General features: G+C 43.3%; 2 protein-coding genes across 2 annotated transcripts; one reads left to right on the top strand and one right to left on the bottom strand.

Annotated features, from left to right (window-relative positions):
* Positions 1 to 1,835: 1,835 nt before the first annotated feature.
* LOC119379160 (uncharacterized) lies at positions 1,836 to 8,219 on the bottom strand. The gene is made up of 4 exons (XM_037648361.2): positions 7,975 to 8,219; positions 7,101 to 7,275; positions 6,494 to 6,675; positions 1,836 to 2,573 (listed from the first exon to the last, which is right to left on the bottom strand). The coding sequence occupies exons 1-4, from the start codon at positions 8,125 to 8,127 to the stop codon at positions 2,379 to 2,381; spliced, it is 705 nt and encodes a 234-aa protein (XP_037504289.1). The 5' UTR covers positions 8,128 to 8,219; the 3' UTR covers positions 1,836 to 2,378.
* A 117-nt stretch (positions 8,220 to 8,336) lies between these two features.
* LOC119379161 (uncharacterized) lies at positions 8,337 to 12,674 on the top strand. Its single transcript, XM_037648363.2, has 3 exons — positions 8,337 to 8,542; positions 9,443 to 9,660; positions 12,231 to 12,674. Exons 2-3 carry the CDS (start codon positions 9,462 to 9,464, stop codon positions 12,563 to 12,565), a joined length of 534 nt encoding a protein of 177 aa, XP_037504291.1. The 5' UTR covers positions 8,337 to 8,542; positions 9,443 to 9,461; the 3' UTR covers positions 12,566 to 12,674.
* The last annotated feature ends 685 nt before the right edge of the window (positions 12,675 to 13,359 follow it).

Here is a 13,359-nt window from a genome sequence, read left to right as displayed (position 1 = left end):
TAGAAACCACCGATGCTAGAGCTTGACATCTCAATGCAGTGGTCACAGGCCAATCCGTGACAGACCTGCTGAAGGGTGCATTCAATGGGCACTTAAAATGCAGACTAGAAGGGTGCTTCACATTGCGAGAAGACACAGCAGAGGATGGTGCTTATCCTGTCAGATGTGCGAAGAGCAAAGTGAGGAGGAAAGGACGAATGATGCTGCACGTTCTACGACAAGGTCATAGTGCTGCTTGTGACCGCTGCATCATGCCGACTGTTGTACACACTGGTGATGTGTAATAACACCTGACCACAACTTTCAGTTTGCATGACTTGTGCAATATCACCCAATCATACCAAACATAGTGCAACAGCCATGCTCTACTTTGCACGTTTTTAAATAGGTACATCGAGATTATACTTTGGTTCAAAAAGCAGGCCTTGCACCATTGTTATGGAGTTGGTAGCTCAGACAATATTTCTGAGTGTAAGCTAAGCTAACCGTGGAGACGCGAAGGCAGGGGTGAGACAGCTGCGCATATTGCGCATTTTTGATACGATTCCGTTTTCCTGCGCCAAGCTGCTCCGAAAGCATAAAAATTGCAAAAATTGCGCCGAACTGCGCCGAAACGACCCCGCAAGCAAGAATTTTCAAGCCTGCATCAGTTTCAGCATGGGAAAACGTAACTTTAGAAGCAGCGCCAGGGATACGTTCGCAGAACATGTTAACGCGCCCTCGCGTGTCCTTCTACGCGCCTTTGTAATGGAGGCTTCCATAGTGCTGTGGTAATCGCCTCTGACTGGTTGTAAATAATATGTGACCCCCCCCCCCCCCACCCTACATGCGTTCATCGGTGGCCGCCATACCGCTTTTGTTCTTTCCTGATGTTACACGTGAAGGCATCGCGTGCTAGTAAGAATCGTTCATTGACCATTCAAAGACCTATTGCTATGTGACTACAATTCTTGTGCAATCAGTTTTTTTATTATTTGAAAAATGTGATGTTTTTAATTTTTTTTATTTTCAAATGTAAAGTGAAACTAGTTAAAAAAACTTTTTTCATCTATTTCATATGTGTTACCCAGGTTATATAAATTGCGTAGTTTGTAAAAAGGTAGTGTAGTTCATACCTGGCAATAATCTGTTAAAAAAAAGCTTTCTCCAAAGCTCTGAACGTTATGTGTATTCTAAGCCGATTAAAATGTGCGTTTCTTCCTCCAAGTTGCTACAAATTTGTTTTTTTCAAGCTCCAAAAACGACATAATAAATGCCACTAACTGCTCCCAAACAAGGTTCTCCTGCTCCTAAATTGAAATTTTGCTGCTCCCAAAACTGCTCCCAAATCGATTTCAGCCGTCTCACCCCTGCGAAGGCTTACTGTTAAATTCACCTTGACATACCAGAATGAACTTGAATACCTGCAGAAACTTAAGATCTTGAAGACTTGCACTGCTGCAGCAGCAGCTACAAAATTTAATGTATTACAACTTTACATTTTTACAGAATGCCTCTGTGTGCCAATTTTTAATGAAAATTGCTGGTTGCAATGTCTTCAAGCTTAACACAGCCAACAGATAACCTCTGGGCAAAGAAAGGTGTAGTAACGCTCCCCATACAGCATGACATCCTCATGGCCTAAACTATTACTTGACCTCTCACAACCCCATGCAAAACTGCAATTCGGCCTAGTTGGAACAAATTCATCCTTCACTTACTCGCACAAAACGCACAGGGACTAGAGGAGATTTTTCGCGCCTGTCCTCGTAAGTCTCCTCTTGTCCCTGTGTGTTTTGTGCGAGTAAGTGAAGAAAGAACCCCATGCACCCAATCATGAACACATAACGGATATGCTTCAGACCCAAGATAATTTATTTCAAGTGAAGTGCTCATCACAGTTAAGTAAGCTTGGGCCAAATATACATAAATTGGAACATAACAACTTCAGTAACTTTGCAAAGCTGCCATTTGTAAAAGCAAGTTGAAGCGACCAGTACTTGCATACAAAAAGTGGAATGGTAGAAAAATAATCTGAACTACTTGGATGGCACTTATGTGCGTTTCTAATCACTAGCCGAATGCAGAGAACTTGGCTATGAACAAGGGAAACTGAGGGGCTAGGTTTTTGTAATTCACAGCCTATGCTTCATACGACAGTACTTGGCTAGTAGAATGTGTAACCAGTACACTACTCAGCTGAAGCTGCCTGCACCATTTGTACTCTAGATTAAAGCATCACATTCTGGCAAGTGGCCCAATTCTGCATTGCGATGCCCAAGGCTCCCAGCCAGTGAAAGCAGAGCCAACTGCAATCTCATCAGATCTAGCTGTGCTGTGCACTCTGCCACCAATAAGCGAGAATAAGTTACTCTAGGTTAGGTACCATGTGCTAAGATTCACAGCGACAAGGTAGGACTACATCCTCGTGACAACTGAAGAATTTTGTGCTTTGCTTCAGCTACAGTGCTTCGGCAACTTGAGTCTGATGGCATCTGCAGAGGCAGAATGTGAACGTTGAAGTTGAGTTGCTTCAATTCATCCAACCCAAGTGTAGTTGATATGTCTTCGGCACTTTTAGCTCCTGGCAGATCCTGAAAAATGCACAACGAACTGCAATTAACTCCATATATCTTCTACAAGTACTTTTCCAGATAGAATTCAACAAGCCAGCTCTCCTCGAATCATGAACCACAGATGAAAATGCACCCCTAAGATTGCTTGCCAGGACTGGAGTGACATCCAACAACCAAGCCACTGAGGAATATAGTGATGCACTTGTAGTTAACTTCTTTGAAGCCAGGTTCTATGCATCAATTCAGGTAAATTTGAAAAGGGATTGAAGCTGCATCAAACTGGACACTTCAACTGTTTTCAATACAAGCAAAGATCAGCACCCTAATTCTAGACATGCCACATGGCTTCTCACTGATAAAATACTGGGAGTTACATATAAGGCTGTTAGGCTTCCAGTCTTTCTATTAGAAAGTAATCTGGGAGCATTTCTGTGCTTGCACTGAAAACCGATGTATTTTGTTTCAGAAATGTTTTAAAGAAGCATGAACGGTACAAGGTTACACCATAAAAACAGTTTGCGTCCTTTCGAGCGTTGTCTTGTTTTACAACAATAATAGTATTCCGTCTTGCGCGTCTTTCCTTGCTTTACTACAGCATGATTAAGTGAGGAGACATCAGCCCTCCGAATGCTCGTGTTTCTAGATGATCTGCATGATCCTGAACTAAAGAAAGGAAATGGATCGGGGGGCATGTTGATAGAGTAAAGCATATGAAGCCAATAGATAATGAAACCAAGGAAAGCATAGGGGGTGTTATTTGTAGTTTTAAGTTGAAGCGCGGTAATTATGAGATAAACAGGAAATGAATTAAAGTGGATGAAAAACAACTCTCAGCCAGTGGGGACCGGACCCAGAACCTTTGCGTTACAGGTGCAATGCTCTAGCAACTGAGCTATGGCGGTGGTCATTCCCCCATCCACTTTCGTTGTTTGTATTTGCAACCCTGGGAGTGTTAGCCAGTGTCACTCATGCCCATGGTAGCAGATGTGGAACATTCTTTTTGCCAGATCGCATCATTCAGCATGTGACCTTTTACGAACTGGCAAGCTAACCAACACTACCACATGCTATCCAAAGGCATCAATCTTGTCACATTCAATCCACGCGTAGCCAAGGGCTTAAATCTGCACAAGAGAGTTCTTTATGATGCCTAGGGCAGCCCCACCGTCTGTCTAGTTTATGCTATTGAGACTGCAAGAGCAAAAAAGAGCCCAATATTCTCTTTTGGAAGAGCAGGCGACAATCTTCTATCAACGCCTTTGATTACTAATTCGCTACTGCAAAAAGCTAGAAAAATGTTGTGCACATTCTACATGGGAGGCTTTCTGAAGGCATACAACCAACAGCAAAAAAGGAGAAAAAAAAAGAAAGTGCAAATATGAGCAATATGATGTTCTGAACTGCAAAACAAAAATTGTTGTAAGCTTTGCCAACTATGCACACAATTCAACATGAACGAACTGACCCTTGCCCCTATAAAAATAGAGCATTTTTATTTTAACTTGTAAACCATGAGAACCAAGTGAAATGTTCAATATTAAAGGGGCCATGACACCCAATTTTCGATCATGATATGTGTTATGTGGATTAATCCTTGTGCATTCACAAATAAACTGGCGAAATTTTAGCGCATTTGGTCAAGCACTGAATTTTTACATTTTTATAAACATGCAAGCGGCCCAAGGGTCAGGCAACATTGGTGCATTCGCGAGCCGTGACGTAATAAGCAGCTGGCTGTGCAAGCGTCTGCATTGCGGCGAACGATATTGTTCCATGGTCAGCTGTGTGTGATATCAAGATATTTTAGCTTTGTTCAGCTTGGCACTGAAAATTGAACAATTTGCAGCGGCTGAAACTTTGTTAGAAGACAACGGCTCTGTTCCGTGCTGCACGTGACGTCACACGCGCCATGGCAAAATGGCAGTCGCTGGCGGTGGGAGAGGTTTACAGCCAGCAACTTCTAGGGCTTGTTTTGCACTGAAATATTTTTTTACGGCCCACTTCTGTATAGGCGTAATAGACCCTATACTTCTAGTTTTCACTGAAAACCAGAAATCTTTGGGCGACCGTGTACATGGCCCCTTTAAAGACCTCACACAGACATGTTTCAATTAACCTGATGCATCTAGCTCATGCAATGAACTGTTGTAGTTCTGTTAATAGTAGGAAACCGGGATGGACCTACTATGTACAGTAGGCTCTTGATAATTCAAGCCCAAGGAGACCCCAGAATTTCCTTTGAATTATCAGAAGTTCTCATAAATATGACTTGGGGCAACATGCCAACTTGTGTTGTAATGTTTGTTTCTCAGAGCCGCAACAGACTCTTAGACAGCACTCAGTGATTGCCAGTAAAGTTTCTGGATGCAAGCAATCATAATGGTACTTGTTATTACACAGCGCATTTAATTATGAGACAAAATATGCTGTGTCCCACGACAGCTAGTAGCCCCTTCCCGATCATAGCATGCTTTTCCACATGACAACAGTCTCTTGAAGTGAAAGTAACTTAAAGGGCCCCTAAACCACCCAGAGGTCGAAATTTAGTTGTGGTGTTGCAGTTGTGCATGAGTCTACAACGAACACCTAGTTGCAAAAATTTTTCAAAACGGTGTCGTAATGGCGGAATTACACGCGTTTGATGATGCAAAAGACGCCCTCGCTTGCTTCCCTCTTTCCTTCGCTATGTTCCATTCGTCGGCTCGTCTCTCCTCCTGGCCGAGTGCTCCCCCTCGCCATGTGAAGAGGAACAGCAGCAAGCAAGTGTACCTGCGAGCGGTCAAACGGGCGAGGTAGGTGACGAGCAGACTAAAGTGACGTTACGGCGAACGCTGAGGGGATGAGGAATGCCGAAAGGCACGGAGAGGAGAAGGGATTATTTCTTGGAATTTGTGGAGTGCCCGTGGCTCATAGCATTGCCGTGTTCGGCATTGTTGATCGTGACGGCATTCTGAACTCGATGTACGCATTCACTTGAAATTTTAAAAAAATTATCGGAGGTGGTTTAGAGGCCCTTTAGGGAGCATTCAGCACATGATCGACCAAGCCCAGGCGGTCTCGCCTTTCTTTATTCCTTAGTCAACATGAGATTGTGTGTGCAGTTGGGCTAGTTTGGCCGCTTTGTAGGCAGGCAAGTGGCTTTACCTGCAATTGTTAGCAACATAATATGGCAAATGTTCAGCTAGAAGCAACAATGGCAGCAGATATTTTCATGCACAGACAAGCAAAAAGTATGAAATAATCAAATTTGTGCAGTGAAACAGTTTGAATTAAATACATTGAAAACATAGCAGACCAGCCAAAAATTTTTAATTTGTTTGAATTTACCTGAAGTTTGAATTATCGAGGGTTGACTGTACATGAGACAAGGACAGCATTCCTATAATATCTTTTTGAACCATGTTTCTGTATTTTGCAATTTCAAGACAGGAAGTAAATTATGCATATTACTGCTGAACTTTTGCTAGCATATCAATGGTGGCTGCAATAATGGCATTTTATTACATTGTCTTAGTTATCAATCTGACGATTCATTATTGACGTACACTTTCTGGCTTTGTTATAGTTATTAAAACTGAAAAGTTGAAACCTTGAATCTAATGTTCATGTAAGTCACATGGCATCACGATAACCTCATTTCCATGTTCTTGCTTAGGAATGTAGTAATTATGGGATTCCAATAGCCTGTGAGCAGGTAAGGGATCTGTAAATGCTAACAATTAACAACCACTGTAACAAGCTATCAAGAGCAATGTATTGCATGTGCAATGCAATTCGAGCTATTTTCCAAATGACACCTCAGCATTAAACGAATTTTTGAGCTCTGCATGTGTTGTACTTTTGAGCAATTGCTTTCGTGCTTTATGTAAAATGGCTGGTCGAAAACCCCTGCACTATTCGCACATAATCGACGCTTAAATGGGATGCATTATACAGACCTGTTTATTGGCAAGCACAAGAATCGGCACATTTTTCAGACGTTCATCCTGCAAAATTCTGCGGAACTCGTGAGCAGAAGAGCGCAGCCGCTGGTCATCAGCAGAGTTCACCATGTACACAAGAACACTGGTATCGTGAAGAAAGTTGGGCCAGTAAGGTCGCACTGTTTCAGAACCACCCACTGAGGAAAGAACAAACTCTGTTAGTCTCTTACAAGTGCCATTACCAAAAAATGCTATTACCTGCGGAAATTACAGCTGTTCTTTACCCAAGTGCCATTTCACCAACGGCTTGACAAGCATTAAACAATGTAAGGAATGTATGCAACACTCTCGTTAGATGGGCATGCTGAGCACTGCCCATTCGACCACGCTTGAGTTCCAATCTTCCTCATAATTTCACGTTTTCTAAAACACACTCAAAATAGTGTTCAGTGCCAATTGAAAACATGTTCAATTCACCATGTCTTACACCAAAAAAAATTCCAATTTCTTTAATGTGATGTGGACAGTGCATTTCAGTCACCTGGAGTTCTTTAGCATGGGCTGAAGCTCTTGATTGTTAGTCAAGAAACTGATCAACCAGGCAGGATGATCGAAAACTTACATTCCCAAAAGTTTAGAGATGAACCGTTCTCAGAGTTAATGCAAACCACGTTGAAGCCTTCAGTTGGCGGCGGTTGAGTCGACGTCGCATCTGGTCTTGACAAATGTAATAAGAGGCTACTTTTGCCAGCATCGTCTAGTCCCAAGACAAGGATTCTTTTTCCTCCATCTGCACACTGAAAACATTTTCACTTGAAGTAAATGGTGAGATTCATTTACTTCTCGGAGCAACGTCATTAAAATAACCCTCAGTGTTCCAGGTTCGATACTCTACATCTAGCGAGTTACAGTTGAGTGGAAGTGTTACACGCGCGTTCTTGCACGCCGCGAATGCGACGAAGAAACGAACAGGCAAACTAGACGGCCCCCGAGCCATCGTAGCGTGTCGTTCGCTTACTAACACACTGGTTTTTTTTTAAAATAAGTGTTTCGCGGGAAACCAATCGTAATCAATAATTTCAGCCATACTCAACAGCAGCACGAGAATGAACACATGGTTTCGCTTTCTTATTTTAAGACCTGCGATAGCAATGCCGCTTAACAGTGTTTATTGTACGCCATCAAAAAAAAAAAAAGTAATGCAAAGTAAGTAATACAAAGTGCCCAGGAAAACTAGTGCAATCTTTTTTTTTTTCTTTTATATAATGAGAGTGGAACCAAGGTTTCATCGCAACCGTCAAATACGCGAGTAGGCTGCATGTTTTCAACGCTGCCAAAATAATCTGAAAGCTAGGTGTAGCCACAATGAACAACACCAGCCATGCTTAAAACACCCTTGCACCACGGGTCAACACGGCTGAAAACAGTCATGCATCTGAAACGCTTTATTAAACATCAAAGCAGTTCATTAATGCAATATACCGTTTTCCACCTACCGTTTCCTCGACGTTTCTGTAATACTTTCGGGATCTTCGTTTCCAATAGTAGCGCAATGTTAAGCATGTCGCCACACCCACAATCACGCAGCTTCCGATAAGAAATGATTTACGCGGCACACTTGCGTTCGTAAGTTTGAATAAACTGCTCATGATAAGAGCTCGCGCGCAAGCACTCCTAGCCTACAGCATGAAGCAATCACGCGCTCTGTGCTCTGCGTGAAAAGCTCCCGGAAGAACCGAAAGATGCCGCTAGCATCGAGAATTTTTTAGAATTTATGTGCGACCAGAAATACTTTTGTGTGTTCGGGCAAATATCTATACTTGCTTACTATTAAAAATGTACAAATTTATTTAAGTCAGGTTTTAATATTTTATACGTCTTTTATTGGGAGCACGGAATCGGGTAAAAATGACTCGCTCGCGTGCGCATATTGGAGGCGCATCGACAATCTAAATCTCTCCGTGGACTTCCTGGCTATGCTCTTCATAAAATTAATTAGAAGTCCTCGTCAAATCATGAAACCTTATCGGTAGTTTGGCTATGCCTTACTTCATTTAATCCTCGGTGAGTACTTACACATGTGTGCTATTTTATTTGCTCGGCTGCGCTGCAGGCAATGCTGAGGATGGATGAGCGTTCGAGTTCCGTAACCCTAATCTAGGTTATCTTCATCCATTGATGTAAAAAAACAACAACGGAAAGTTGGTCTTTCTGGGTTTATTGTTTCTTATCATTTGCATTGCATGCCGTTGTGCATGAAAGTAGGGGGTATTTTTTGCTGCGAGTGCACGCGCAATTCTTTCTTAACACTTGTCGGAGTCTGTAATTCTATCCATGTAGAGGTAGAGGTACACAGTGACTGACACGGTTATGTCGTGGTTGTTGCCAAGGTGTCTTACTTCCACGTAAAATTATCCGTGCAATCTTGGCAGTGCCCTGTTGTGCTTGCATTATGCCTTAGAATAAAGTTGACCTTCGCTGGATACGTAGGCGTGCGTCGTTCCATCTTCGTGGTGGCTGTTTGACAAAGCCTGCTGTTCTACTGCAATGTTGTGTGCACCATCCCACCAGCGTGTAAAACAGTTCTCCCTTTCTCCATCACTAATGTGATGGCAGAAGCCAATATCCCCCCCCCCCCATCCCTCCCTTTCTTCTGCCTTCGGTGTCTTGAAGGGGTGTTGCTAGGTTGTTTGTTTTGCTGATACCTTAACCTTGCTCAAGGGCATGTTGACGGATGTGACAGTAGTGGTATGCACATTGCGCATCGTTCTTTTTGTGGTCTTTAGCGTGTGTTGCTCCGGCTGCGGATTTGATTGCACTTCGCTTTCGGTCGTATGTGGTCTCTCGAACTGTGCGCGTTTTGTCTTGACAGCTGAGTGTTTTAATTTGCTCTTGCCGCTTCATTCCGTCGTAATAAACCAGCTCGCGCGGTGTGACTTCTTTTTTTTTTTTTTTTTAACGCAGCTTTAACTGCACGATAAACATGAGCACCGAGGCTGGCCAGCAGATTCCGGGCCGCAGGGCCCTGATGCCCGGCTGGATGAAAAGCCACATGGACAGACTCAACACGGTGGCTAATCTGGACGACATGTGCAGCTCCCCTCCCGAGACCGAGTCGGGCTTTCTCCGAGACATGCCTCTCACCCGCATAACTACTCCACCTGCTTCACAGACCCCTGCTGGTGTGTACACTGCATGGTGCTTTGTTGTCAGTCTGTGAAATGTTAAAGCGAAAGTTTGAGATTGTGGACAATGGTGAATTAGGCTACTTGGTATTGGTTCATAACTAGCACAGTGCAAAAAGGGGTGGCTTAGCAGCTTGGGCATTGCACTGCTAAGCATGGTGGCATTGGTTTGATTCCCAGATGTGACGGCCTCATTTTGATGGGGACGAAATGCAAAAACTCCGGTCTCCTTGGATTTAGGTGCATGTTTCAGATCCTAAGTGGTCAAAATTAATCTGCAGTACCCCACTATGGTGTGTGTAGTCCTTCTATTGTGATTTTTGGGGCTGAAAACCACTGCATTCAAAGACGAGAAACTGATATTAAACAACAAAATGTTACTTTGACCTGTTTGTCTTGCTTTTGCATTCATATTATGTGCTTTAGTAATTACGTTGAGATTAAAACGTGTTTTAGCAAGGTGTGGAAAGGTGAGGCTAGTTCCGCTAAGTCATTTTCACAATGCTTTTCTAATGAAACAAATCATATTGTATTGTGCATATTTTATTGGCCACCTAACTCTTTCGTTACCGCGAGAAAATTATTTTTCATACGTCTTGGGAAGAAAGCTTTTGCCAGTTTGAAAAGTACTCCAGCATGCATTGCAGCATACCAAATTATGCATAATGAAATGGTCTTTCCAAAAAATGTTATAAAGCAACAAAAGTATTCTGGAATGTATAAAAATTTGAAAAGTGTAACTTTTTGTCGCCAGCTGATCAACAGAGCAATAAAAAACTCTCTATATATACATTTTGAAGAAAAGACCCAGGAATAGTATAAAAAATAAATGTTCTACACAATGTTTCTATTAAAATATACAAAAATCTGAACAGAGGTATTGCTTCGCTACTCGTGCAATGCAATGAAGCATTTCGTGGTTTTCATGAGACACAGGTGCACTCGTGCACTTTTTGCATATTTTTTTTGTTTTTTTTTTACGAAAATATCCGGATGGATGCCAGTTATGCGAACAACACCTATATAAATCAGATGTGCAATGAACTTCACCACTTCGTCTGGTGTTCCAAAATATGCATCCAAGCATATTTATTCATATTTTTGCACATTGTATTGAAAAAAAGAGCGAAATCGCATGCAGTCCTATAACGTCTTGCGCTGCTCTGTAGTGCGGGGCCGAGATCTGCTCCGGCGGCTTTCGTGTCATGAGAAGCTTTGCAGCCGGCGCCAGCACATCGCGCCCCAGCGACGTGTGGACCTCACACATAACCAGAGTAGCTCTAAGATTGTGAACAAAGGTCAGCAGCTACGCACGCGGCGGAGGAGACCCCTTGAGGCCGTAAACAAAACCAACCCCTGAACGGCTGCAGATGTCAGAGGCTGACTCAAAGCTCGTCGTCGCTAAATTCAGGTGTGGTTGCAAGAAAATTTCGAGCGGCGTGCGTTTATCGTGGCGCAGGTGCACACTCATGTGCACGTGACCCCGCCTCCATAGGAGCTACTAGTGACACGAGATGCGGCCTTGCGTCTGATATAACAATAGAAGCGAAACTGAAGCTGCTGGAAACTGGCTGAAAAGGCCACGTCCACACGTCATAGATATGGCGGACCTTCAGAAATAATTTTTGGTAGAATAAATCTTCCTAGACTCCAAGCAGCTCTCTAGTGAATAGCTGGCATAAATTTCAGCCCATTATTACCGCTCAACGCCATCAGGTTGCGAAGCTGACACAATAATTTGATATTTGACTTGCAAAAGTTCTTTTGATTACAGAACTTTGATGTTACTGAAGCATAACCCCAAGCGGCACGCAATTTCAACTTCGTCAGCCAAGCGCATTTTCCCAACGAAACACGCACATTGGTTCGCGCAAAGGTCTGTAGAAAATCGCTATGTTGCGAAAACGGGCAAATTTATACTGATTCTGAAAGTTCAGTTGCTGGACTAACTAGTAGGAGGGCCTAGGTGCACGAGAAACAAATTCAACATGCCAAAATCAATGCTTCAAAGCATCGATCACCGCTGATCGATTTGAATAGGTGTGGTAACGAAAGAGTTAATACCATTGTAGTTCCATTAATACTGAATGCAAGAACACATTCTCACAGTAATGTACTTGCTCACTTGTCTTTTATGGCATGCTTTCACGATTAGTAACTTAATGAATTTGCCATTGTTTGTGCCTAGGCCTTTCATTAGGGGATTTCTTTGGCGTGAGAACATTCACTGAACTTGGATGCATTTGCATGATTTCAGTGCTAACAAATCAAGTGAGAAGCCTGGGTGGCTTTTCAGGGGTAACTGCACAAGTCTTAATGTGTGTGGTTTCAAGCATCATGCTCGTTCCAAAAAAATAGTCCTGGGGGCTGTGTTTGGCAACATTTCGTTTCTTTAGACTGTCATCAACACAGTGACTGGAGCATTTCTTTTATTGCTGGTACCAGTTATTCGGTGTATAACACAGCAATGGGCAGTGAAACGTATTGTCATAACTTCGTCCTGCTTTGCCCTTTCCCCTACTGCATAACTGTCACTTTGGGAAACTAAACAGCCTTTGTGTTCTCAGGGGCACCAACTATCCGGGTGAGTGGCGTTGGCAAGTGTGATCTGCCCCGACTGGCCTCTGAGGATGCCTTGCGGCACCAAGTGCTGAGCCACCATGGACCAAGCCTACAGAGCCTGGGGCGCGACAGCGGATCGGGCAGTGAATCTGCCCACACAACGCCCTCTGCCACGCCACAAAGCTCTCCGTCGCTGGTACGGCGCGTGGTGGCAGCAGACTTGACAGCAGTGGGTGTTCCCGTGGTGGATGGTAGCCGGCTGAAGCCCAAGAAGAAGCCACCAGCGCGCTTTGCTGTCACCAACTTTGATCTTAATGCGGTTAGCCCTACCTCGTGGTGAGGGTGCGCAGTTGCCAGAGTATGAATCCAGCCAGGATGGTACAAGAATAAAAAGAATTGACAGTTGCAGCTTCAGTGCCATGGGCCTACTTGACCTGAGTGCACTTGTCTGCATAAAGCTTGCTGCCCAAGAGATAAGCAAGCAGGCGAAAAAAAAAATGTACCTTTGACTGGATATATCTTAATGGTGTGACATAAATACTTCTTTTGTAACTCTACATTTGAATAGCATATACAATAGACTGCCTATCAGTGTTTACCTAAATAGATGTGAAATTTCTCACCCTGTGTCCATTGCATTATGGCTAGGTTTTCTTTTCATTCGTGTACCATTACCTGTTGCCTGGAGGATGTGGCCTGCCTCGGTCCAAGCAGTGGGTGACAGCACTGAACTGTCCCTTGTTGGACACCCCCTGCCTGTTTTATTCTTGCTTCTGCTTTTGTGCTTTCAAACTCACTCTTGTGCCTACTGTAGCCACTGTTCACATGTCTTGCCTGCTGGCCGTAGCATCTTGCAAGTTGCGTTACTCATTCTTCTTCTCTTTTGTAGACTATGCTGCGTTCCAGAAATTGCTGCATTTCTTTTTGTTTCTTGTGTGTGAATAAACGGTTCACTCACCCATATTTTGACTTTCTTTTTGCTGCCATACAGTTGACTGTCCAATTTATTGCATGTTTGTTATAGCACTCTTTATCTGGATTTCGGTGTGGTGTACTAGGCTTTGCTTGGCTTGCTGTACACCATGTAGTTTTTTTTCCCTCTAAGATTCACTTGTCAGACCCATACATTTTCAC

Source organism: Rhipicephalus sanguineus, chromosome 1 (genome assembly GCF_013339695.2).
Source record: "Rhipicephalus sanguineus isolate Rsan-2018 chromosome 1, BIME_Rsan_1.4, whole genome shotgun sequence".
Taxonomy (NCBI): domain Eukaryota; kingdom Metazoa; phylum Arthropoda; class Arachnida; order Ixodida; family Ixodidae; genus Rhipicephalus; species Rhipicephalus sanguineus.
Note: the sequence above shows the minus strand (reverse complement) of the source record. Positions and strands in the feature narration are given on the sequence as shown.